The following is a 26,109-nucleotide window of genomic DNA, read 5'->3' as shown; positions in this document are numbered from 1 at the left end:
TATGCCAGTCATAATCAGAAGTGCGCTGGAGAAAGATGTTCCGTAATTACTAAAGGGCATCTATCAGCAGATTTGTACGCATGAAACTGTCTGACGGCATCCAAATCTATATCAGCTCACAGATTTGCTCTAAAATTTATGCCAGTTGCTGTTAGTAAATTATATAAAATATGTTGGGCATGGGAGGCCACACCCACTTGAATAAAAACCATATTTTTTACATAAAATGCTGCTTGCTCAAAATTTTTAACTTTTTTTTACGTCAATACTTTGTATTGATCTATCACATGAAATCCCAATAAAATACATTTAAGTTTGTGGGTGTAACGTGAAAAAATGTGGAAAAGATCAAGCGGTATGAATACTTATTCAAGGCACTGTATGGCCCGCAGAGTTTGAACCGGATGTACCAGCTATGGTACATGTCACCCCTTGTCAGGGCACCCTTGAAAGCATGTGGGGGTAACCAGGGACTGCGTCTTGGGACAAATACCATCTGTGGAGTGCCTCATAGGATGTCTCCAACATGAGGATGCTGATAGTGAACCCTTCCCTACTCTCCCAGATTTGATTCTATTGTGTGGCTGAACCCAAATCAGCTTCCCTGTGGGGGCAGAGGTTAGTACAAGTGAGCAAAGAGTGGAAACAAGGGCAGGTGTACTGGGGTCGTTTCTACATCTGTGTTCAAAAGTGGGTTTATAAGTTGGTAGGTTTACTCTAGAGAAGGAAACTCCTGGTCACCATTAATGAGAAACAGGATTTGTCCACATTGGATAATTTACTTGGAGGATACAACTATGACAATGAGCTTGACTTCAGCAGAGATGACGAAAGAGATATTTCTGATATAGCGTCATTCTTGTTTCTATCACAGATGTCCATGTTTTTGCTGAATTTGGGCTGTACAACCATCCTGTTATCAGAACCGGTAGTTAGTGCAATGACAACGGGCGCAGCCACTCATGTGGTGACGTCACAAGTAAAGTTCCTGCTAGGAATGAAGATGCCATATATATCAGGACCATTAGGAATGTTCCATGTAAGTATCATGCAGTAATATAGCGACCCACACTACAGATATGGCAGTGGCAAATAGGCCATAGACCTTACAGGGAAATTTCCTGGTGGGCCGATCACCATGGGGCCACCTGAGCCCTCTTCACTGTTAGCCAGTGGAAGTTTTTGGGGATGTATTTTGTGCTGCTGGCAGTATTTTGTGATGGACTGTGGTATTTGGTCTGTTGGGGTGAAAATCAATCTTCCTTTAATTCTCCATTAATTCGGACCTGACTACATAACAGGGCCACTTTAAGTTCCCAGTCCGTTCCTGCCCATAAGGTTATTGGGCTAAAGGGGAGCTCCTGAGTACAATATATATGGACGTCTCTTTTTGCCATTCTTATCAATGTTCTCATTTTGCTATTATAATCTACCGGTAATTGTTTCCAATTAGATTTTTTGCATTAAGTCATTTTCTTGATTTTATTTCTGCTAATTTGATATGTTTTCAAAATAATAAAAATATAATTTCCATATATATTTTCCTTTATTTGTATACCTACCTAATCTAACACCATTTCACCTGCTTTTTAAAACCTTGGATTGTTTGGAAGCTGATTTGTAACTCTCAGATCTCACTGCCATAGAAAAGATCTTGATGCCCCCAGAGTGCCTGCCACTTACTGTATGTTCCCCAACCACTTGTCTACTGCTAGGATTCTCTTTGTCTGACGAACGTGTATTATTATTATTTTTTTATCTTTTCCCATTAATATTTGGGATCCTTTCTATTTTTTTTTTTACAGATTTATATCTATATTTTTAAAAATATCAATCTTGCTCATATAGGAGCTTTGCTTTTATCCATTCTCTCCCTGGTGGTGCTGATTCTGACAAAGGAGCTCAATGAAAAGTTCAAAAGTAAAATCAGATTTGTTATCCCCATTGACCTGGCACTGGTGAGTCCTAACCAGAAGGTGGTGTACTGAAATAATAGTGCATTCTGTAACTGTGTAATATGTTTCTAGAGGGTCTTTTGTGGTTTACAGGTTATTATGTTTCAGTGGTGCGCAGTAGTGGAGGGGTTTAGTAATATACCCAGTGGTCTGCTATAATGGAGAGATTAGAAGGGTTTTCCAGGAGTAAAATAGTGATGAACTGTCCTCGGGTGACGTCACATTCATTGGTCACATGGCCTATGTGCAGCTCAGCCACATTCAAGTGAATGGTTCTTGGCTGTAATACCAAGCACCGCCTCTACACAATGTATGGCGCTGTGCTTGGGGAGCTGTGAGGAGGCCGCAGCACCCACCCGGCCTCTATAATCAGCTGCTTGGTGGGGGTACCGGGAGTCGGATCCCCACAATCTGATATTGACCAATCCTCAGGATGGGTCAATTGCACTCCCAAAAAAGTCCATTAACCTCCTAACAGTTCAGTTAAAATTGGAAAAACCCTCCCAAAAATGTCACTTTTTTATTGTAGATTTTTAATGTTTGTCTGCAGTAAATCTTGTTGGCACACAACTCAGGAGAAACTATTGCATTTTTAACCCCTTATTAACAATTAATTTTAGCCTTAAGGAGCAATAATATTTCCCCCCTTTGTGTTCTAGCAGTCATAACTTTTAAATTTTTTCTTCTATTTTTTTATTTTATTTTGCGGGATTAGTTGTAGGTTTTTTAGGAACCATTTTGGGGTATATATAGTGTATTAAATAACTTTTATTGTTTTCTTTTTAGGGGAAAGATAAAAAACCCAGCAATTTTTACATTATTTTGTGGAATTTTTTTACGGCGTTTACTGTGTGGTTAAAATAACATATTTTATTATGTGGGTCTGTACAGTGATGATGATGTCATATTTCTATATATTTTTACTATTTTTCCTTTCCTCTTGCTCCTTGTCAGCTCCTCCAGGCTGACAGGGAGGGGGGGCTGCTTTAGCTACTGATATCTCTGGATTAGTACCAGTTAGATATATGCAGATATGCTTTGCATTGTTTGAAAGCTGGCATTCCAAGCTTTCAAACAATGCCAGAATGACAGCATTAACCTAAGTTCATGGGAAGATATCACTGTTAGAAATCAGGATGCAGTGAATGCAGCTTAAAGTGAAAGTAAAAGCAGGTTTTACTCGTGATTATTCCCAACTTGATTTCTAACAGTGATATCTCCTGCTTATGTTGTGCTAATGCTGTCATTTTGATCTTGCATAAAAGCCTGGAATTCCAGCTTCGAGCTGCTAGCATTGAGGAGATATCAGCATCTAAAGCAGCCCTCCCCCTTCCACTTCAGCTTGGGCAGAACAGTTTTCTCCCACAGCCTGAGAGCTCGGGCAACACAGTTAGGTGGTCCAGGGTGGTTAAATGATCTCATGAAGTTATCCACTGTCTGTATTTACCATTGGTGTATTATATATATATATATATATATATATATATATATATATATATATATAAAGAGGGATTCTTCTGTGATTGGACCTATTGTGTCCATGTAATAAAAAAAACTGTCTGCACCGCCTGTAGAAGGGATATTTGCAAAAAAGTATTACCCATAATTACATGTGGACGTGGACAAGGGGTATTCCCATCATAGACATTTAGAGCATAATGGCAGGACATAAGGGGTCTGTAATGGTGGGGTTCACTGGATTTAGACCCTTCCTGTCATACTTTTATGACTTGTATAATGGACAGGTCTTATAAGTTAAAAAGTTTAACAACCCATTACTTAAAATTTTATATCAGCATGTCAGACTTTCATTTGGGGACATGTGGAAGGAGGCAAGCACTTCTTTAATTACATGTAATCTACTTACATTTGCTCTGTTGCATCCTCATGCTTCGAGTTAAAGCACAATGTTCCTTTTACTAAAAATTATTACAAAATTCTGTCGTAAGATGCCAGGGAATGGACAGCACAGTGTCATCAGACACTGATAGATTATTGATAAGGACCTTTAAAGGAAATCTGTCACAATTCTGGATTATTATCTCTAGTAATACATGAGTAGTAGTGCAAATAAGGAGTCCAGATTATTTTCTTACTGCTAACCCCCTCTGTTCTACCGCTGTCAGCACTCAAAGCTGCTCTAAAATACACAGTCCGGACTGCTGTGCTGTGCTAACATAATGGAGAGGACTCCGGTGTGCATGCACAGCAGTCCTGACAATGTATTTTAGTGCAGCTTTAAACACTGACAGCAGGGGAACAGTAGGAAAATAAAAAAGGGGCAGTAGGAAAATTAAAAGTAGTGATCTGGACTCCTTACTGCAGTACTAGTCATGTAACACTGCAGTTAATAGTCCAAAATCATAGTGACAGATTACCTTTAACATGTGAATAGATATAATTTATTTTTTTAAAGGTTTCCTGTAAATCCTGTCAGCCTGTTGGATGTGCTCTGTGGTAGTCAGATACCATGGCAGCTATCACATAAGAGACCAGCGCTACAAGCACTTATAACTAGGGATGAGTGAACTTGTGTTTTCAAGTTCGTCGTACAAGGTTCGGGTTCGGGTTATCTAAGAATTCCGTTATGGATTATGCTATCATGGACCATAACTTATAGTCCTCGGTAGCGGAATCCATAACGAAATTGTTAAATAACCCGAACCTTGTATGCCGAACTGGAAAACATAAGTTTGCTCAACAATACTTATAACCTTTTAATATGTATATAGTACTAACTGTTGTAAGGGTCTTTTTTCTCCTACAGATAATTTCGGCTTCTCTTGCTTGTTACTTTGCTGATATGTCCAAAACTCATGGATTTGATGTCATTGGACCTATTCCAAAAGGGTAATCTCTTTTTCTTTAAATTAATATTGATTTTGTTTTAGAAACTGATTAAATAAAGACTCTCATTGAAGAATCGTTCTGTTTGGCACATGACCCTAACCTTCATACATGTAGCTTACCGTGTACCTTCACTTACCAATCATACTACACATTTTAGAGCGGCTGCCTCATTATAGACAACCCCTTTAATATCAGAGTGGCTATGGCTCCCAAGACCCCAGCGCTTACTGTAACAAAAATGTATTATTACATGGCAGCCATCAAAACCAATCACCATCTAGGTCCTGTGATTCACAGAAAGCCCGGGTGCCAACAAGCGATGAGCGAATCAAAGCTGAGGAAGTGGAATTCGATCCGAAATTCTGGAATTATTCGATTCGCACTGAATACGAATTTCCTAACGCTTCGTGGTAACAAATCACATTTTTTCCTAAAATGGCTGCTGCACATGTGAGGACATGGAGCAAGGAACTCCGGGAACAAGGGATCACCCACAATGCCATTCATGCAGCCAATCAGCAGCCAGCCAGCCCTGTGATGTCACAGGCCTATAAATAGCCTCAGCCATCTTGGATTCAGCAATTTTCCAGTGTACTTAGTGCAGGGAGAGATGTTAGCAGGCGCTAGGGACAGTGCTAGGAAAGACTTGAAAACTTAAATTTTGCTCAATAGAAGTTCAGGTAAAGAATAGGGAGGAATCATTCCACAGTATTGAAGCGGAACAGGGTTCAGTAGGGGTGTTTACAGCCTGAATAATAGGAACAATCCTATTACACCTTGCTGCAGTGACTGGGGATCAAAATTTCCATTATACTGCTGCTCATTTTAGGTTTTCAATAGATGATACCTTGATACCTCTGTAATTCCAGCAAACCGTTCTTGTTATTGGGGTCTTATTAGCCCTTGTGCGGTGCAGTTATATATATGTTCTAAAGCCTTTTTTTGGCGTGTATTAGTGGGGAAAAAGAAAAAGGGCTTATTAACCATTGTGTGGTGAAGTGGGAAAATTACTGCCCTTTTTGGCGTGTATTAGTGGCAAAAAAAAAATATTATTTGCTGTTCAGTGGTGAAGTTCCATTGTACTACAGCCATTTACAGGGGGCATTAATAGGATAGATACGTACGTCCTATTAGCCGTTCTGCGGTGAATTGTGATTATCATTTTTTTGAGGTGTATTAATAGCAAAAATAAGTATGTGTTAGCCGTTCTGCAGTGAATTTACATTGTCATTCAGTGGTGAAATTTGTTTGTGATACAGCCTTTTTTTGGGAAAATTGGTCGGTAGCTGTAACTACGGTCAAGGACAATATATCCTTTACGGCCAGCTAGGTAAATGTGGTTCCTGCCCAGCCACACCAGCAACTTGGCCAGGTGACGGCACTTCCGGCTCCACGTTCTCATGCCGTTGGTCCTGCAACAATGTCCGCCTCTGCCTCCTCATCCTCCACCATGTCTTAAGCCTCCACTGCAGGGACAATTCACAGTTCTCCTCCAGCATTCTACATGTGCAGGGCATGGCGGTGTCATGCTGTTCTACACCTCATTTGCCTGGGCGAACAGAGTCACACAGGGGAGGTACTGATCCGTGTCCTTTATCAAGAAATCAAATCCTGTCTTTCTCCGACAACTCAAAATCAGAACCATGGTGACCGACAATGGGAAGAACATGGTGTTAGCGCTGCGTCAAGGAGGGCTGAGCCATGTGCCCTGCATGGCACATGTGTTCAATCTGGTTGTAAAGCGGTTCCTGAAGTCTTCCACCCATCTGCAAGATATGCTAAAAAAAAGTCCAGGAAACTTTTGATGCACTTCAACCACTAGTACACCGCCAAGAACACCCTCCTTGAGCTGCAGCGGCAGAATGGCGTCCCCCAACATAGGCTGATATGTGACATTTCCACCCATTGGAATTCCACCCTCCATATGTTGGACTGACTATATGAACAGAGAAAGGCCATAAACGATTTCTTGATGATCCAAGTGGACAGGAGTACTCCCCTGTGTAACTTCGATGTTAGCCAGTGGCAGCTCATGCGTGACACCTGCCGTTTGCTTGTGCCCTTTGAAGAGGGCACTTTATTTGTCAGTCGCCAGGACTACGGGATGAACAACATCATTCCACTGATTCATATCCTGGAAAAGATGCTGGTAAATCTGTCTGGTCAGGGGACTGGAGACGTGGCGCCTACATCTCACGGCCACATGAGCTCTGTGTGGGCTGAACTGGAGGAGGAGGACAGTATGCAGTATGCAGTGGAGATGGAGACAGGGAGTCCCTCGGAGTCACTTGCGCAAATGGCCCGATGCATGCTCACTTGCTTGCGTAGTGACAGCTGATTTGTCACCATTCTCCAGAGGGATGACTACTGGCTCTCCACCATGTTAGACCCTCGCTACCGGTCCAAAATGGGGGTCTTTTTTATACCTGCTGAGAGGGAGGACAATCTGAACTTCTATAGAGACATCCTATGTAGTCAGTTGGCTTCTGATTATCTGCACCATCGTCCATCCTCTCACAGGTCTGACCGGGGGGGCCCTCTGCGCTCATGTTCCACTGACATAGCTGCTGTGGGGGAGGGGGGGTGGCAGGAGCAATACCAGCTCCATCAGCAGCAGCCTGAGTCTTGAGTCGCTGATGAGCAGCTTTCTTCATCCGCATAGTGCTAGTAGTCACCAGCAGCTAGACATAGAGCAGAATCTGAACCAGCAGGTGGTGGCATACTTGGAGTGCACCCTGCCACCCGTCATCAAAGATCTGCTGGACTACTGGGCAGCCAAACTGAATTTGTGGCCGCAACTGGCCGAGTTTGCCCTGGAAAAGCTGTCCTTCCCGGCCAGTAGTGTGGCATCAGAGCGGGTGTTTAGTGCGGTGGAGGAATAGTTACCCCAAGAAGAACTCGCCTGTCCACCCAAAATGTGGAAAGACTGACCTTTGTCAAGATGATTATATAATACTAATAATTAGCAAGCACTCACCATCTGTATTTCATATATATCAGATTTATTATATAATATTAATAATTATTAATAAATATGATATTATTAGATAAAAGGTTGATAAATAGGTGATAAAAACACACAGCATAAAATAGGACCATATAATAAAACAGTATAATATTGAGTAAAAGAACTAGCATCTAAATACTTGCGGCGTGTGGTAAATATAAAAATAAAAATATGGTGTAAATATATAGTGATCAGATCAAAATGAAAAAAATCTAATAAAAAAATTTAATAAAAAAGCGATGCTCTGTTATTGCGCTCGAATGTCGGCGTCCCACGTGGTATTTGGCTTAAATGGAATACCAAACTACTTGCTTTTTATATAATGTCGATGGTTACATCGAAGACCCGGTTGTTCGGAGTGTTGAAAAGTAGTTTGGAATTCCATTTAAGCCACTGATGAAGAGGTGAGGTCACCTTGAAACGCGTCTGAAACCAAACTACCGAATACAGATCCTGCAGGACTTAAAAGTGCACAATCGACAAAAAAACTGAAAACTTATAAAAGTCGAATAGAACATTTCCATTCGTCTCAAGCATACAATTGCAGTCAAGTCACGTGACCGCCAAATACCACGTGGGACGCCGACATTCGAGCGCAATAATAGAGCATCGCAAAAGAAAAGAGAAAGAGAAAAAAACAGCTCCCGATTGGGTGAGTAGCTGTACTGCAGGTGGGACGCCCCTGCAGTAAGCAACACCAAAGTCTTTTGTAAGTAGAGACAACCAAATATCACAATTATTCTCAAGAAAAATCGCATCTATAAGTTGAAAGATATATCGTTAAGAGCTATATTGTCTGATTATCTGACTCTGGTCCAGCGCTTTTCACCTGTAAATACAGTGGATGAATCACAACACCACCATGGAGGACTAAGTTAAAAGACATTGTTACATTGATATACATACAGTACATCTGGAAGACTACATATACTTTTGTATAAGAATAAAAAAAAATGCAATTGCAATAACGAATGCACTTTACAAAAAGACGGGACTCACCATTGGCACAATATATGGATCTTAACATCAAGTCTTATGCTATATAATTTCTATCAGTGGAGAACCCTCATTTGACTTTCATTAGTTTTTTATTTGATTTTTTTTCATTTTTATCTGATCACCATATATTTACACCATATTTTTATTTTTATATTTACCACACGCCGCAAGTATATTAGATGCTAGTTCTTTTACTCAATATTATACTGTTTTATTATATGGTCCTATTTTATGCTGTGTGTTTTTATCACCTATTTATCAACCTTTTAGCTAATAATATCATATTTATTAATAATTATTAATATTATATAATAAATCTGAAATATATGAAATACAGATGGTGAGTGCTTGCTAATTATTAGTATTATATAATCATTCAAAGTCAAGCGATTAGGTGAATCACTTTTGGCAGAGCACCATTACCACGGTGACAAGAGGGGTGAGCCACTATATTACAAAGCATATTCAAATACTTTGTCAAGATGAATCAGGCGTGGATCAGCCAGGATTTCCACCCACCAATGCCTGATGCATCAGATTACATAATCCATGCTGCCTCACCCAAACCTTGACAAAAGAGACCGTTTCTTCTGGCTACCTGCCTCAGCTACTATTCTGATGCTGCCACCCGCCTGATGCCACACATCTGATGCCAAGTGCTCCTTCTTACATCTACCATCCTCAGCCGGTACTGTTATTGCCACCCACCTCCCTTCTCCATCACCGGGTCACTCTGTGGTCTCCTCATGCTGCTGCTGCTGCCACCTCCACGCTATTTCACCTTGCCACTCTGTGGCCTTCTCATGCTGCTGCTGCCACCTCCACACTCTGTCATTGTGCTACTCTGTGGCCTCCTCATGCTGCTGCTGCTGCTGCCACATCACCACTATGTCACTGGGCCACTCTGTGGTCTCCTCATGCTGCTTCCACCTCACCACTATGTGATTGGGCCACTCTGTGGACTTCTCAAGCTGTTCTCCCACCCTCCCCACTCCATGACTGGGCCACTATTTTGCCTTTTTGGCCTGGATGACATCACCATTTATTTGACCCTTCTTCTGATCTGTCAGAAGGAAGGAAAAATTAGATGCACAATAGATCCTGTCTGTGTTGTAAGGCCTATATGGTCCAATCAGAATGGGCTTATGATTTGGTAGGCAAAAGCAGGAGTGGGTACAAAACACAGAAGACATGCAAATATTCAATTCTTGTGTCATCTCTGTTCTGGATCCACTCCTGTTTTTTTGGCATTAGCAATACTGATGGATTACTAACCAAATGCTGACCGAGTGAAGGCGGATGCTCCACAGACAGGATCTGTTTTTTGTGGGTTATTGTTCTGACAGATCAGAGGAAAGGCAAAATAATCAGTGACGTCAACACAAACTTACTGCTGACACCCTCTCCACTCTGTCGAGGGGTTGTACTTGTATAAGCGTTTAATAGAACAGGTTCTGTAGACATCTATGTGAAATCAGCTGACGATGGTGTAAAAGGAGTGCACTTCTTTTTTACGCTAACATCGACCTGTAAGGCTGAGTTCACACTTGAGTTATTTGGTCAGTTTTGGCCCCGTGACTGCCCTAATAAGTGAAGTGTGCAGTGATTCTAAGAGCGACGCCTGTCATCTGCATGTCATACTGACTCACAGTATTGTTTCACTACCACAGCAGACTCCCTATGCGTGTTACTGCAAGGCACAGTGTTCTACACCACTATAAAGGCTCTCTGCAGCCAGGAAATAGCAGGTTTTTTTACGCGATTTGCGCATCATTTGAATTAAATCTTTTCGGAAAAGTTCGGCGAGCCTGCCGAATCGAATTTTTGAAAAATTCGCTCTTCTCTAGTGCCAATGTATTAGCTGCTTTGTTCTCTGGCTCATACAATGGAGCCTCATCAGAAGGACCAACCCTAATTGGGCATATTGACAAGGGTTGTCCTGAGTAATGGAAGCCACTCAGATTACATGCTTAAAAGGATTACGGTATCCAGGAAAAGATTAAAAGATTATGATGACTTATCCTCAGTATAGATTATCATTATCACATCAGCGGGGGTCTAAGTGCCGCCATCCCCACTGATCAGCTGTTTCAGGGAGCCACTGCGCTAAACAGAGCTCTGGTGAGTGATGCAGGCAGCTTTCCAAGTACAGTGCCGTACATTGTATAGTGGCTGTGCTTGGTATTGCAGCTCAGCTCCATTGACTTGAATGGGACTGAGCTGCAACTAGGCCATGTGACCGATGTACAGTGATGTTACTGGCTGTGGCGCTCAAGGCCTCTTCTAACAGCTGATCAAAGGGGGTCTCGGTCATCACACCCCCGCAGATCTGGTAATGATGACCTATCCTAAGGATAAGTCATAAATATATTTTCCTGGATAACCTCTTTAAAGTAGATTTGTTGAAATCCATGGCACCAAAATAAATTGGTTTAATTTTTTTTTTTTTATCATATAATGTATTTACTGTATCCCATGTTCACCTGGTTCTCCAGGTCCCCTGCTGGGCAGTGATAGGGGAGTGTCTATATAGCTAGCTGGGTGGGAGGAGCTATAAACTAGCTGATGTTGTTGGGGGCAGTGATATGGGAGTGTCTATATAGCTAGCTGGGTGGGAGGAGCTATAAACTAGCTGATGTTGTTGGGGGCAGTGATATGGGAGTGTCTATATAGCTAGCTGGGTGGGAGGAGCTATAAACTAGCTGATGTTGTTGGGGGCAGTGATAGGGGAGTGTCTATATAGCTAGCTGGGTGGGAGGAGCTATAAACTAGCTGATGTTGTTGGGGTGGTGCTGGAGGTTCGACAGAGAAACGAGAAGTGCATCATGGGTTTAGTTGGATACAGCAACAGGAACTGCTATACACAGGATGGAAATAAACCAGAGTGATTTGTTGATCTTGTGAAATGGGTCAGAAGAGTCCAAACTGAATAAAAGCAAAGGGAAAATGTACATGAGGTAAGTAACTACATGACCATATCTTTTAAATACCATAGGAAACCCTTATAATGTGTTTTTTACTGAGATGAAGACTATATCTTATAGTGATGGCTGTCTTTATCTTACTTTATCAGAATACCCCTTCCAAAGGTACCACCAATGGACATCTTACAGCATGTTGTTGTGGAAGCATTTGGGGTGGCTATAGTTGGATATGCGGTGTCTATATTTCTTGCCTACAACTCATCAAAGAAGTTTAAATACCCTGTTTGTGAAAATCAGGTAAATCACACTTATGTTTTATTAATGTGATGTATTTGTACAGTAATTTTTTTTCACCAATGGTCAAGAAGCACCAATGCCACCAGCCTGGCACATGGTTCCAGCACAGACCAGCAAAATAATCTGGAATCTTACAAAATCACAATCCGTTGGGAGACCGGTTCATCCAGAAGAAGAGCTGGGCTCTGGCTAATAGAGGGAGGTCCTGAGTGGGGCAGACCTCTATTACATTTATATGGGATAGTAAGGCATATGAAAAGAGTGTGCTAAAGTAAAAAACGGTCACTGGATGTAAGAGGTATGTGGTGCTGTATTTTCATGTATGTGTAAAAGTCAAGAATGTAAAGTCCATGTAAATATGCCTTTAGCACTAGAGCTTGGATCGAAAATGTAACATATCCCCATTGGGACTTGGGCCCTGAATCTTTTGAGACTTTAGCAAAGCCCCTGAATTCTGGATTATTCTTGACATTTTACTGTAAATAGACAAACTATTTATGACCCAACAATTTGGTTATGGAAAACAAGGATCCAGAACTGCCTTTCTCCGAACTGTAATCTTTATTGAAGCGCACAGATGCAGTTAAAAAAGACTGAGTCACATACATGATCAGGTGAATATCATTAGGTCTCTGCAGGTTCATGACTATTCAAGGAGAGTGGGAGGAGGGGAAGACGCCTATAATAAAAAAAACAATACTTCATATACATGATAACTTCTAAAATGACGTCTATCACTGCTCACCCTACAATAAAGTGCATAATATATCATGATAAAATATCCTACTAATATAAATTAATTTAATAATAATAAATTACATCCTGTCTTTTATTTAGAACATTTGGGGGATCTAATTTCTAACATGAAAATCCAATACGTTTCCCTGGCCAAAAGCTTTCTCCTATGGTCTCCACCTCTAAATGGTCTAGACACCCTTTCAATACCAATAAAAGTAAAGGAGGATAAATCTCCCTTATGGATATCTGTAAAGTGTTTAGACACAGCAGAAATATTCAACGCCTTCTCATTATGGACATCAGAAAGATACTTGCGTCTTCAGGGTGCTTGTGGAAGATATTTTCTAAGTGCTATTGGTATTGAAAGAGGAAAAGGTTTTTGAACTTTACGCAAATTCGCAGCAACGGCATATGTTATGGTTGCATTTAAAAAAAACTTTTGTATCTAACCATGTATAAAGAGGTTTGTCAGGAAAAAAAAAACGTGGCTAAAGTAACGAACCAATAGTAGATGCCCGCTTTGCAACACAATTAACACCTTCCTGCAAGACTCTTGTAAATGTTTCGTCCTGATGTAATATCGGAATATATCTAATGATGATATCTGCTATCTGTCTGTAATCAAGGCTGTATGTTGTGGAGAATGTAATATTCTTGTTTTTTTATTTTTATTTCTTTGGTGTTGGTCTGACACTTGGAGCTGGTAAGGGAGTTTTTCTTCCTTATATCTATTTATTTATTTGAAGTTGCACCGAGCTCAACGAACGATTTGTTAAACCCTTGTGCAGCGGACCGGACCGCAGGGGCAGTATGTGAGTGCACGGTGGGCTGATGGGGGTAGTAGTCGTACTCCTGGTTTTTCAGCTCCCTGGGTCGGCGTGCAGTGATGAGGAAGACAGCACTAAATCCTCCGGGGCACTGCATTTGGTCATAATGAGAATGAACTGGACATTGATAAAAGTACCATGCAAAATCCTGACAACCCTCCCCCAGCCAGTCTGAGCCTCAGAAGTATAGAGGACTGGCTGTCCAAATTTGCATTGATTTTCAGTGGAGATAAGCAAGATAGTCAAGGTTGTTTAGGTTTGAAGGACTTGATGTTACGTTTGGAAGATCTTATGATAAAAGAAACAAAGATCTGGTGGGATTTTACAAATCTGCGCCTGAAATATGGCTAATTTAGGCGTATTTCTGTATAATAAATGACCCCCAATATGTTCTCATTTCTGTTTATTTCAGGAACTCTTGGCTCATGGACTCAGCAATATTATTCCATCATTTTTCTTTTGCATTCCAAATTCAGGAGCCCCAGTCCGATCTTTTCTATCATACAGCGTTGGATCGAAAACCCAGGTCAGCCTCCTACATTATCATAAGGCCTCCTGCACGTGACAGCATCCATTTTGTGGTTCACAAATCACAGACCCACAAAATATGGATGCGGTCAATGTGCATGCTGCAATCTTCACTGGACACATTGTTAAAAAGTCTATTCTTGTCCGCAGAACGGACAAGAATAGGGCAGGTTCTATAATATGCGGCCTGGCAGCAAGGATGCGGACAGCACACAGATGACATCTCTGTGCCGTCCATTTATTTATATTTTTCCGCAGATATGTGATATTTTCTGAAACCATTCCAACATTGGTGGTGGTAAGGGAGATTTCCAGGATTTAAGCAAATAGGCATATAACAAGCGGCTGTTTAAAATATGCAAAGAAACACCCCATAAGGTGGATTTAGACGGGCCAAGCTAAAGCCGATTGTTGGGAAGGAAGCGTTCCTTCCCAACAGTCGGCTGCTTGTTAAGTGGAAGCATGAATGAAGCATTTACATACGTCGATCTCCTTCACAGTATGAGGATGAGGGATGGCTATTGTGATTGCTCGTCCTTACATAACAGCATTGTTTCTGGGCAACAGATTGCCGTTAGACAGCACGATCTGCTGTCCAGAAATGATAATTGATGTACCTTCACTAATGATCATTTCAAGCGTTTTGCCTGTTCATCGGGTGATCAGCTGCCCGCTCGCAGGCAGGTTGTTGGGAATGAGCATTCGCGGGAACATTTGTTCCCAATAATCTGCCAGATAATCTACCTGTGAAAATCACCTTTGCTCACTTTTTATGTGTCCGGCCACTCCAGCGCCACTGCTCCGGTCCCCTCTGGTTCTGCAGCTGTTTTGTGCTGTTCATCGTTCACGCTGTAGTCAGTCCCTGGACTGCATGAAGGACACATGACTGCTGATGCCAGTGATTGGCAGTGCGGAAGGCTGCCCCCAGGGTATAGTTGTAGTTTGGAGTCCAAACTTGGTAAAGTTCAATGGTTTTTACTTGTGTCATCCGAACAATACTCGATCTTTCACTTGGCTCCAGTAGGCTAAGACTGGCAGGTAAACTTGAATACTTTGCTTTCTCTTTCTCTGCTGTGCTATTCTCTGGCTTCAGTCTGGCAACTATTATTTTCAGTTACTGTTTCTTATAAGAGGTATCCTGTGACCTGTTTTGCTGAGTAGGGGTCTTTGGCTCCGTTTTGCCTCTCAGAGGTACCAAGTTCTTTTATATATCAGGTGTGGGCTGCTCTCTGAGCTACTTTCCTAAAGCTCCTGCAGCAGTGAGGGGAAACGCTCCCTCACCACACCATGCTGCTTCACTCTCTCGCTCCAGCTCTCAACTCCACTCTCTACTCCAGACTAACTATAGCTTCCTGCAACCCCTCCCTTGGACTAGCCCACTTCTGCCCAAAAGGGGGAGAATGGAATGGTAAGTTCCATTCTATCTAAAGGCATTCTCTGCCAGAAACACTGCCACCTGCTGGACAACCATGTACATTACATGTAATACAACCACATTACATGTAATACAATACATAACAGTTACATAGCGCCTAATGAACAGACCTGGAAACACAAGGCATGGAGGTGTCCCACATTGATTAGACATTTAAGAAAGTAGCAGGTTGTAGGAATGGTTGCGCCCCCTCTGGGGTACTACAGCAGCACCAAACTCATGAATGACTTCATCATGGCTGGATCAATGGGGACCACAGGGACTGAGACCGCAGAGGTAGTGCTAGTGTGGACATTGAAAAGATGAATAAGATTTTTTTTTTGGTTATTTCGTTTCATACTGCCCCCTGCTCTGTGCCCAATAAAAAATATCTGAAAACGCCTGTAGGGGCATGCCTAATAAAAGGCATCTTGATGACTGTGTTTATTGATTGCCAGTAGAATTGTGAATACAGTTCTATTTTAAAGTATAGGCTCCAGATCATTTAATGCATTCCCAAATAAAATTTAATGTACACATTTATTCAACTCTTTATATAGAAAATATATTTATATAAGCTGTAAAATAGTACTCAGGTGGACATACCCTTTAAGGGAAATCTGTCATCAGGTTTGCCCTGATTATATCAGTGTGTCTCTTGCTTGTTGATGTGGTATAGTGTTCATACAGTTTAATCAGAAGCAGTGTGAACTGAACGATGTGTGAGCCACAGTCCTTGTATTACTTAACTGCAGGTTCCCCCAGCCCTCACACCATTGATAGACAGCCTTCTCCTGTGCCCAGGGAGCAGACTGTCAATCAGTGGGAGCCCACAGCACATGAGTACAGGGGACTCCTGACTGATGCAGAACTTGGTGAAATTTTTTTAAATACAGCACCCCTTGTAAAATCCAAAGAACGGTGCACGCCCTAATAGGAGCTAGGTCCACAATTAGCCCCTTGGAGAGTCAAAAAAAAGAAAGGCAGCACTCATGTTTGCAATGGTGTAAAAAAAAGTTGAGGTCCTTTAATCCATCTTTCAGCAAACCAATAAATGCATGCATTGAAGCAAGATGAATTAAAGGACCTCAACTTTTTTTTACACCATTGCAAACACGGGTGCTGCCTTTCTTTTCTTTTTTTTTTTCTGATGCAGAGCTTGACTTTTGTTTCAACTGATAAACTGTGATTTAAAAAAATAAATAAAAAAAAAACAACACCACCATATTGGCAAGTACAGATGTATCCTTCCTTGCCTTTCTTTTTGGCTGAACATATGACATGTGTGACGACATAGACATCTTTTCAAAACGACATGATTTTGTGATATTGTGTCACAATGTATCTATCCTATACAAATGTGTCTATGTGCAGCCACCCAGTGATTGTGTTGTAAATTGCAGCCTGTCAAGGGGGATTGCTAGTATGTTGTAGTGTTGTATTTAATTTGTTTCCTGAGAAATCAGAGTCCTTAAAGGGGTTGGCCACTTTGTGGCTACTGTTTACCAATGTGTTTGTGAGATGATTATATAGCACTTATTAATATAGTCTCTGTTGAAATTCTGAGAATACTTTATGAAATGAATAAATTGTGCATAATTTAAAAAAAAATTATATTAGTAAGTGCCAAATAACCATCTCACAAACACATTGGTCAACAGTAGCCAAAAAGTTGCCAACCCTTTTAAGCAAACTCAAGCTAAGGTAATGGTGAACAGATGTCATGCCCCGTCCTGACGGTGTGCGGAGGTCGGCCAGAATAGCAGCACGAATTTAGTGTTTTGTTTTGGAGCTGTGCTGGATCCGCCTCCCATCAGGTGCACTGGGTGGGGTTATGAGTTTAAATAGCACTCCACCCCAGTGCTCTGAGCGGATTATATTAATCACTTTGGTCTTGGAAGCTAGGAAGGAAGGTTGTCTGTTCCAGAGCAGAGAGATAAGTGTAGTTTCTTGTTTGATTGTTTGGTGTCATCTCTCCCATCCAGGTTCTGTGCGAGCAGGCTGCTCCTATTTCCCCTCTTCACCATCTCAGGGAATTTAGGGTGTTTCAGTCCAGGCACGAGGACACATCATACCTACCACAAAGGTCTGCATGTGGGCTGAGCAGTGCAGGGAGAGAGGTCAGGGATAAGTTAGGAGGTGACCCTTCCCCTGCCTCTTGCCTAGAGCCTGGTTGGTGGTTTAACTGTTAGTCTGAGTGCACGTCCGCCGTGACATTATAATCCGCCCAAAACTTTGACTGTCATTGCTCAGCGGTTTTGTAATGGCGTCAATTGAGGCATTAGTTGACCGCATGCAGGGGCTATCCCTAGAGGTTGCGGAGCTGCGTGGTTCGGTCGCACGGTGTCTGAGTGCTCTGGCATCAGGAGGAGGTCAAGTTTGTGTGGAGCCTAAAGTGGCTCTTCCTGATCGATTTTCAGGGGGTACGTATGACTTTGTCCTGCAAATTGTACTTTCGGCTGCGTCTATCTTCATCAGGTGATGAGGGTCAGAGGATAGGAATAATTATTTCTCTGCTTAAAGGGGACGTGCAATCCTGGGCCTTTTCTCTGCCGGCTGGTTCTCGGGCCCTCCGGTCGGTGGAGGAATTTTTTAAGGCTCTGGGATTTATCTACGATGACCCAGATCGTGTCTCGTTGGCAGAGTCGAGATTACGTAATTTATTTCAGGGGGAACATACTGCAGAGGCTTATTGTGTTGAATTCAAGAGATGGGCTACTGAATCAGAGTGGAATGATCCTGCGTACGTTGCCAGTTTTGTTAGGGGTTATCTGAAAGACTGAAGGATGCCCTTGCTTTTCATGAATACCCAGACTCTTTGGAGAACGCCATGTCGTTAGCAGTACGGCTAGACAGACGTATCAGAGAGAGGTATAGGGCTTCTCCTGCACGAGGTATCCCTTCTGTGAGTGGTTTCGTCTCTACTGCCTCCCCGGGTGATGTTACAGGTAACGAGGGGGTAGCGGAGGAACCCATGCAATTGGGTCAGATTTCTTTCCATTCGGATAGTAGAGACTTTAGGAAATCGCACAAACTATGTTACTATTGTGGAAAGAGTGGTCATTTTGTTTTTGCTTGTCCTTATGTTAAACCACAGGTGGTAGAGAAAAAGAAAAAAAAAACTTCCCTGGCACTTGGTAGCATGAATGGTGTGGTGGAGCAGGCAGGTATGCAAGCTCCCTGCAGTTCCCGTTTTCTCCTTCCAGCTATGGTGGCGCTGGAGTCAAGAAATGTTTTTTTAGAGGTGTTCCTTGATTGTGGTGCTGGGGTAAACCTAATTGACTTTCTTTTCCTTCAAGATTTAGGACTAAGTACTTGCACTTTAGAGAACGAGATTCGTGTTTTTGCAATTGATTCCTCCCCTCTTTCTCAAAGAAGCCTTACTCACATTGTTCATGGTATTCACTTAAGGGTGGGTGATTCACATGTGGAAATTATTTCTTGTTTTGTCTTGAAGGATTTGCCAGCTCCTATAGTTTTGGGGTTGCCGTGGTTGACTAAACATAACCCAATTATAGACTGGCAAGCGAGACAAATCATCGGTTGGAGTGAGTTTTGTTCGGATAATTGTTTTGGCACTTCTATCTCTGGTGTGTCCACTTCGGCTTTACCTCCGTATCTCTCATATTTTGCTAATGTCTTTTCGGAGGGTGGGGCTCAGGAATTGCCCCCTCATCGTGACTATGATTGTCCAGTCAATCTCATCCCAGGGGCTAAGTTGCCAAAGTCTCGGCTTTATAACCTTTCTCAACCCGAAAGAGAGGTCATGCGAAGGTATATCGCCGAGAGTTTGGCAAAAGGGCATATTAGACCATCTAAGTCTCCAGTGGCAGTGGGGTTGTTCTTTGTGAAGAAAAAGGATGGATCACTGAGACCGTGTTTGGATTTCCGGGAATTGAACCGTATTACAGTCCGGGATCCATATCCCCTGCCTTTGATCTCTGACCTTTTTGATCAGATTGTTGGAGCCAAGGTGTTCTCCAAGTTGGATTTGAGAGGGGCATACAATCTTATCAGAATCAAGGAGGAAGATGAGTGGAAAACGGCCTTCAATACGCACGAGGGTCATTTTGAGAACCTGGTTATGCCTTTTGGGTTGACGAACGCGCCAGCAGTATTTCAGCGATTCGTCAATGACATTTTTCATCATTTGGTGGGGAGGTTCGTAGTAGTTTACCTGGATGATATTTTAATTTATTCTCCTGATCTGAAGACCCATCAGGATCATGTGAGACAGGTTTTGACGATCCTTCGGGAGAATAAATTATATGCTAAATTGGAGAAATGTTTGTTTGCGGTGCAAGAGCTTCCGTTCTTGGGATACCTGCTTTCTGGTTCTGGTTTTCGTTTGGACCCCGAGAAGGTCCGGGCGGTTCTGGAATGGGACCGACCAGAGAATGAGAAAGCCTTGATGCGGTTCTTGGGGTTTACGAATTATTATAGAAAATTTATTTCAAACTATTCTACCATAGTAAAACCTCTCACTGATATGACCAAGAAGGGCACCGACGTCTCTGTCTGGTTGGATGAGGCATTGCAGGCCTTTTCGGCTATTAAGGAGCGTTTTGCGTCCGCTCCCATTCTGGTGCAGCCGGATGTGTGTCAGCCATTTGTAGTGGAGGTTGATGCATCAGAGGTGGGGTTTGGAGCGGTACTGTCACAGGGTTCATCCCCGGGCAAGTGGGTCCCGTGTGCCTTTTTCTCCAAGAAGCTCTTGGTCGCCGAGAGGAATTATGATGTTGGAGATAGAGAGTTGAGGAATTATGATGTTGGAGATAGAGAATTGTTGGCTATCAAGTTGGCCTTTGAGGAATGGCGCCACTGGTTGGATGGGGCAGTTCACCCCGTTACAGTATATACAGACCATAAGAATTTGGCATACCTGCAATCTGCCAAGCGCCTGAAACCTAGGCAAGCCAGATGGTCACTGTTTTTTACCAGGTTCAATTTTGTGGTTACCTTTCGCCCAGGAGTCAAGAACGTCAAGGCAGATGCCTTGTCTCGCAGCTTTCCTGGGGGAGGTGATTCAGAGGATCCTGCGCCGATTTTAGCGGATGGGGTGGTGGTCTCCGCTCTATACCCTGAATTGGAGATGGAGCTGTTGGGAGCCCAGGAGGGGGCTCCTGGTTCTTGTCCCCCAGGGAGGTTGTTTGTTCCTGAGGGCCTGCGATACAAGGTGTTCAAGGAACATCACGATACTGTCCTTGCTGGACATCCTGGTGGTAAGTCCACCTGTGATCTGGTGTCCCGGAGGTTCTGGTGGCCAGGGTTACGTAAGAGCATTGAGAATTACATGACAGCCTGTGAAACCTGCGCTCGGTCAAAGGTTGCTCATACTTGACCGGCTGGTTCACTTCTTCCATTGTCTATTCCGTCTCGTCCTTGGACGCATTTGTCTATGGATTTCATTACGAATCTGCCGAGTTCCTCCGGGAGAACAGTGATTTTGGTGGTGGTTAACCGTTTCAGTAAAATGGCTCACTTTATATCACTAACTAGTCTGCCTAACGCTAAGACTCTGGCGCAGATTTTTGTCGATAATATTGTGAAATTGCATGGTGTTCCTTCGGATGTGGTCTCTGATAGGGGCACGCAGTTTGTCTCCAGGTTTTGGAGGGCGTTCTGCTTTCGGCTTGGCATTCAACTTTCTTTCTCTTCGACTTTTCATCCGCAGTCGAATGGTCAGACGGAGCGTACTAATCAAAACCTGGAGACCTACTTGAGGTGTTTTGTGGCTGAGAATCAGGAGGACTGGTCCTCATTCTTGTCCTTAGCAGAATTTGCGTTGAATAACCGTAGACAGGAGTCCACGGGTAAGTCGCCATTTTTTGGCGCATACGGTTTCCATCCTCAGTTTGGTACCTCTTCTGGGACTGGTTCCTCTGGGATGCCAGAGGAGGAGAGATTCTCTTCTGCCTTATCTTCCATCTGGTGGAGGATTCAAGGGAATTTGGAGAAGATGGGTGAGAGGTATAAACGAATGGCTGACAAGAGACGTGTGACTGGTCCGGACCTGTGTGTGGGTGATCTGGTATGGTTGTCCACTAAGAATATCAAGTTGAGGGTGGCATCTTGGAAACTGGGTCCAAGATTTATTGGTCCGTATAAAATTTCTGCGGTGATCAATCCTGTAGCGTTTCGGCTGGATATTCCGCAGACTTGGAGGATCCATGATGTGTTCCACAGGTTGTTACTAAAAAAATATGTGAAACCAGTGGAACCATCGCCATTGCCTCCTCCTCCTCTTCTGGTCAAGGGAAACTTGGAGTTCGAGATCTCCAGGATTCTTGACTCTAGAATTCTTCGGGGTTCCCTTCAGTACCTGGTGCACTCGAGGGGATACGGCCCTGAGGAGAGGACGTGGGTTACGGCGCTAGATATCAACGCCAGCCGACTGGCGAGGGCTTTTCATAGGTCCCATCCGGATAAGGTTGGTCCGGGGTGTCCGGAGGTCACCCGTAGAAGGGGGGGTACTGTCATGCCCTGTCCTGACGGTGTGCGGAGGTCGGCCAGAATAGCAGCACGAATTTAGTGTTTTGTTTTGGAGCTGTGCTGGATCCACCTCCCATCAGGTGCACTGGGTGGGGTTATGAGTTTAAATAGCACTCCACCCCAGTGCTCTGAGCAGATTATATTAATCACTTTGGTCTTGGAAGCTAGAAAGGAAGGTTGTCTGTTCCAGCGCAGAGAGATAAGTGTAGTTTCTTGTTTGATTGTTTGGTGTCATCTCTCCCATCCAGGTTCTGTGCGAGTAGGCTGCTCCTATTTCCCCTCTTCACCATCTCAGGGAATTTAGGGTGTTTCAGTCCAGGCACGAGGACACATCATACCTACCACAAAGGTCTGCATGTGGGCTGAGCAGTGCAGGGAGAGAGGTCAGGGATAAGTTAGGAGGTGACCCTTCCCCTGCCTCTCGCCTAGAGCCTGGTTGGTGGTTTAACTGTTAGTCTGAGTGCACGTCCTCCGTAACAACAGATCTGTAAGTGACACAGGGTATAACCAGGGTGATTTTCATTACTTTATGCTGCCTTCAGATAGGGCGGCATGAACCTGGTGGCAGATTTCCTTTACAGAGTCTGCCATTGAAGGTTATTCAGTATTAAAGGAATTATAATGACCCCCTAACTCCCAGGCCCCTCATATAGGTAATACTTACCCTGCTCCCCTGCATCCGCGTTGCTCCTGATGCCTGCACGGCCGCCGCTGCATCTCCCTGTGGCACAGAGCAAAACATTCGGCAATGGGGGGGAGCAGCCAATAGCAGGCCACGACAGGGATGAGCCTCCCTAGCATTGCGGGTGATGCTAGGGAGGCTTGCCAGATCTTTTGATCCGCACAATGGGAAGATGCAGTGGCGGGTATCAGGAGTGACGTGGGTCGTCATTGCTCCATGATGTCATCATGGAGGAGTGGAAGAGGATTTCAATGGCAACCTGTGAAGCTCTAGTGAACTCCATGCCCAAGAGAGTTAAGGCAGTGATGGAAAATAATGGTGGCCAGACAAAATATTGACACTTTGGGCACAATTTGGCCCTTTTTACTTAGGGGCGTATTCACTTTTGTTGAGAGTGGTCTAGACCCACACACCAAATTTACATTGTTATACAAGCTGTACACTGACTACTTTAAATTGTATCAAAGTCATATCTTCAGTGTTGTTTAATGAAAATATATAATAAAATATTTACAAATGTGAGGGGTGTACTCAGTTTTGTGAGATACTGTATGTATTGTAATATATAATCTTTGTTCTTCAGGTGGCCTCTCTGATATCATGTGCATTGGTCCTGTTCGTCATTTATTTTGTAGCACCACTCTTATACTGGCTACCTATGGTAAGGGACCCTTATGGTAAGGGAAATAATTGAAAGTACATTTAAATTGAAATCTACTATAGCCTATTACATTTCTATTGCAGTGTGTCCTGGCAGCTATAATTGTTGTGGGGCTGAAAGGTATGCTCATACAGTTCAGAGATTTGAAGAAATACTGGAATGTTGATAAATTTGACTGGGTAAGTAATTGTAAGGTTAGTAGGAAGATAAGGCTACCCCTAGGTTCTCTATGAGGACTTGGCTGCTAGGGACCCAGGTTATGTCTGTGGAGTAAGGTAGCAGAAAACTGGTGTGAGCTCATCAAAAGCAGACCTACCAGAATGACTGTGTGCGGTAGACAAACATGGTCAGAACCAGGAGAGACAGATACAGTCCAAACAGCAGACAAAGGTTTAATCCAGAAACTATCCATGGTCATTACACAGAGGATAAATCAGCAGGTCTAGAGCCAAGATAAAAAAGCACAGAGGTGCAAACTGAGCCAGGGTACATACACAATCACCAGCAGCTGCCAATACTCAGTAGCAGAGTAAAATACCTCACCTAGCTCTTGGAGTAGATACTGAGCCAGGAACCTGGTTAGCTGGACTTTTAGCCTCACTGATTGGTGAACCAGCCTCACTGATAGCAACCATCCCACCATAGTCTTGCACAGGATTTTGGCTGGGTAATCTCCTGACAGTACCGAAAGCAAAGATCTACTCTGCCAAGCTTTCAGATAGTACACAAATATGCATTAAAGAAAACCCCCAACATTTTATTTTTTATTCTCTGACCTGTTAGAAAGGTACCTGATGTAAACTGTAGTGAATATAATCTTACCAGTGTCTGTATTTGTGAGTTATCCCCCCCTTCTAAACCTAAGCTATGTCATGTGACCAGCAAACAGACTTTCCCAATGATACAGCATCTTATGTGTGACAGGAAGTCTGGTTCTGTATATGTTCTGTAAGAAGGTACCTGGAATCATCGTGGATGGAAGATATGTGTCACCAAGGTTTCTGGCCTTGGTGAAGTAAGAGCTGGTATTTTATGTGTCAGCAGCAGCTATTGCTAATTGACACCTTGAGAGTTAGCATGGCTGTCATAGCTGATCTGGGACGGCTCTTACTGGGAGTAGTCAAAGTGCTGGGTGGGTGACTAATCCCCATGTTCCAGGCCAGGTTTTGCCAGGCATAAAAACCAGTCAGCACTGCCAGGTGTGTGGATTTACCTCCCTCTGACAGTGGAGCTTAAGTGTGTGTGTGCTGGGATCTGAGGCTTGTGCCATGCAGGAGGGCTGAGACCTGTGTTTAGGGGAAACAGCCCCCCTAAAAGCCTGCTATGGACTGGAGGTAGAACTCCCAACGTGGTGATTTTTGCTATGTGGACTTTCCATGGTGTGTGAACTAACACCAAGACTGCAAAGTGACGTTTTGTTTTTGCCTTATGTGTGAATAAACACGGAAGTTTGATTTAAGAACTAGTAATTTGCCTCTGTACTGCATCCACATGTCTACCAGAGCGAATCCCCACAATTCCTATGGGAGTCTCAATGTCCATCTCATAGGAATGAATGGAGAAGTAATTGACTTTCTGTCCTGTGTCAGCAATCAGAGTGTCGGTCACATGTCACAGCTGAGGATCAGAAGGGAGGTTATAACTCACAAATACAGTCACTGTTAGGAAGATTACCTTCACTACAGTTTACATCATGTATCATTGTAACAGGTTAGAGAATAAACCTTTTCGTGGGAGTGCTGAGGTAGGAGTCAGGAGCTCACCAGAAGCACCAGGGGCAAACAGAATCACAAAGTCCAAAGCAAGCTAGGCTCAGAGCTGTAGGACCACACGCATCATCAATCCAGGGGCAGAGAAAGTCTTGCTTTGAATAAGCTGTGAAACAAAAGGTCTCAGGAATCCAGGAAAAAGCAATTAACAGGTAAGACAGAAGTCCAAGGGTCAGCAACAATGAGACAACCAGGAAACAGAACCAGGCAAAGTCTGCACATCAGGAAGAGGTTTTGAACCTGCCGCCCATACGTCATATTAAGGTGCCTTATGCCTTGGCAGCCTAGCATGTCATTGCATTAGAGCTTGATCGGAGTCTCATGGAGGTAGAAGATGTAGAATATGTAGAATAATTGGCCCGAATAGCAGAGTAACAATTACTAAAATGGAGTAAATTTTTTTTAAGGAAAATCACAGCAACTGTCCATGGCGCTTTGTCTGGTATACCAGCTGATCCTGATGCAAGTGAATGGGACTGAATCCATGGACAACAGTGGGACTGTTTCTAGAAAAAAGCAGATATAATTGCTTAAAATGTCCTATTATTCACCATAGACATTACAATGAACACAATATAAGAGGAATAGGCAGAAGAATAAATATGTATAGGGATGAAGCCTGAGAAATAAGAACAACCAAGTGTCTGCCAAATTCCCTTTGTAGCCATCTGATCATACACCAACTAAACCAAACCTAAAATCTGCTGTGGCACTTTCATTTATCACAATGTAACTTGAATTGCCTTGCAAAATAGACAGAGCAGTTTGCAAGGGTCTTTAACAAGGACAGAATATGTGCCAGTCAATGATTTACAGCCTGTTGATCGATGGTTGCTTAAAGGGGTTGTGTTACTTCACAAATAGCATTTAGGCTACATGCATACGACCGTATGTGTATTGCGGTCCGAAAATTGCCATACGTTTTTTTTTTGCGGATCCATTGTAACGATGCCTAAAACGGACAAG

The 26,109-nt window shown here is 43.1% G+C and overlaps 1 protein-coding gene across 1 annotated transcript in view; it reads left to right on the top strand.

The window, feature by feature from the left end:
• The window catches only part of SLC26A7 (solute carrier family 26 member 7), a 102,409-nt gene that overhangs the window by 14,480 nt on the left and 61,820 nt on the right, over nt 1-26,109 (top strand). The window contains exons 4-10 of the mRNA XM_040433260.1: nt 875-1,039; nt 1,806-1,958; nt 4,723-4,805; nt 11,885-12,032; nt 14,010-14,123; nt 23,297-23,374; nt 23,458-23,553. Of these exons, the coding sequence (XP_040289194.1) occupies nt 875-1,039; nt 1,806-1,958; nt 4,723-4,805; nt 11,885-12,032; nt 14,010-14,123; nt 23,297-23,374; nt 23,458-23,553 (837 nt within the window). The remainder of the gene's footprint in view (nt 1-874; nt 1,040-1,805; nt 1,959-4,722; nt 4,806-11,884; nt 12,033-14,009; nt 14,124-23,296; nt 23,375-23,457; nt 23,554-26,109) is intronic.

Source organism: Bufo bufo, chromosome 5 (genome assembly GCF_905171765.1).
Source record: "Bufo bufo chromosome 5, aBufBuf1.1, whole genome shotgun sequence".
Lineage (NCBI taxonomy): Eukaryota > Metazoa > Chordata > Amphibia > Anura > Bufonidae > Bufo > Bufo bufo.
The sequence above is the reverse complement of the archived record's forward strand: the minus strand, read 5'-3'. Positions and strand labels throughout refer to the sequence as shown.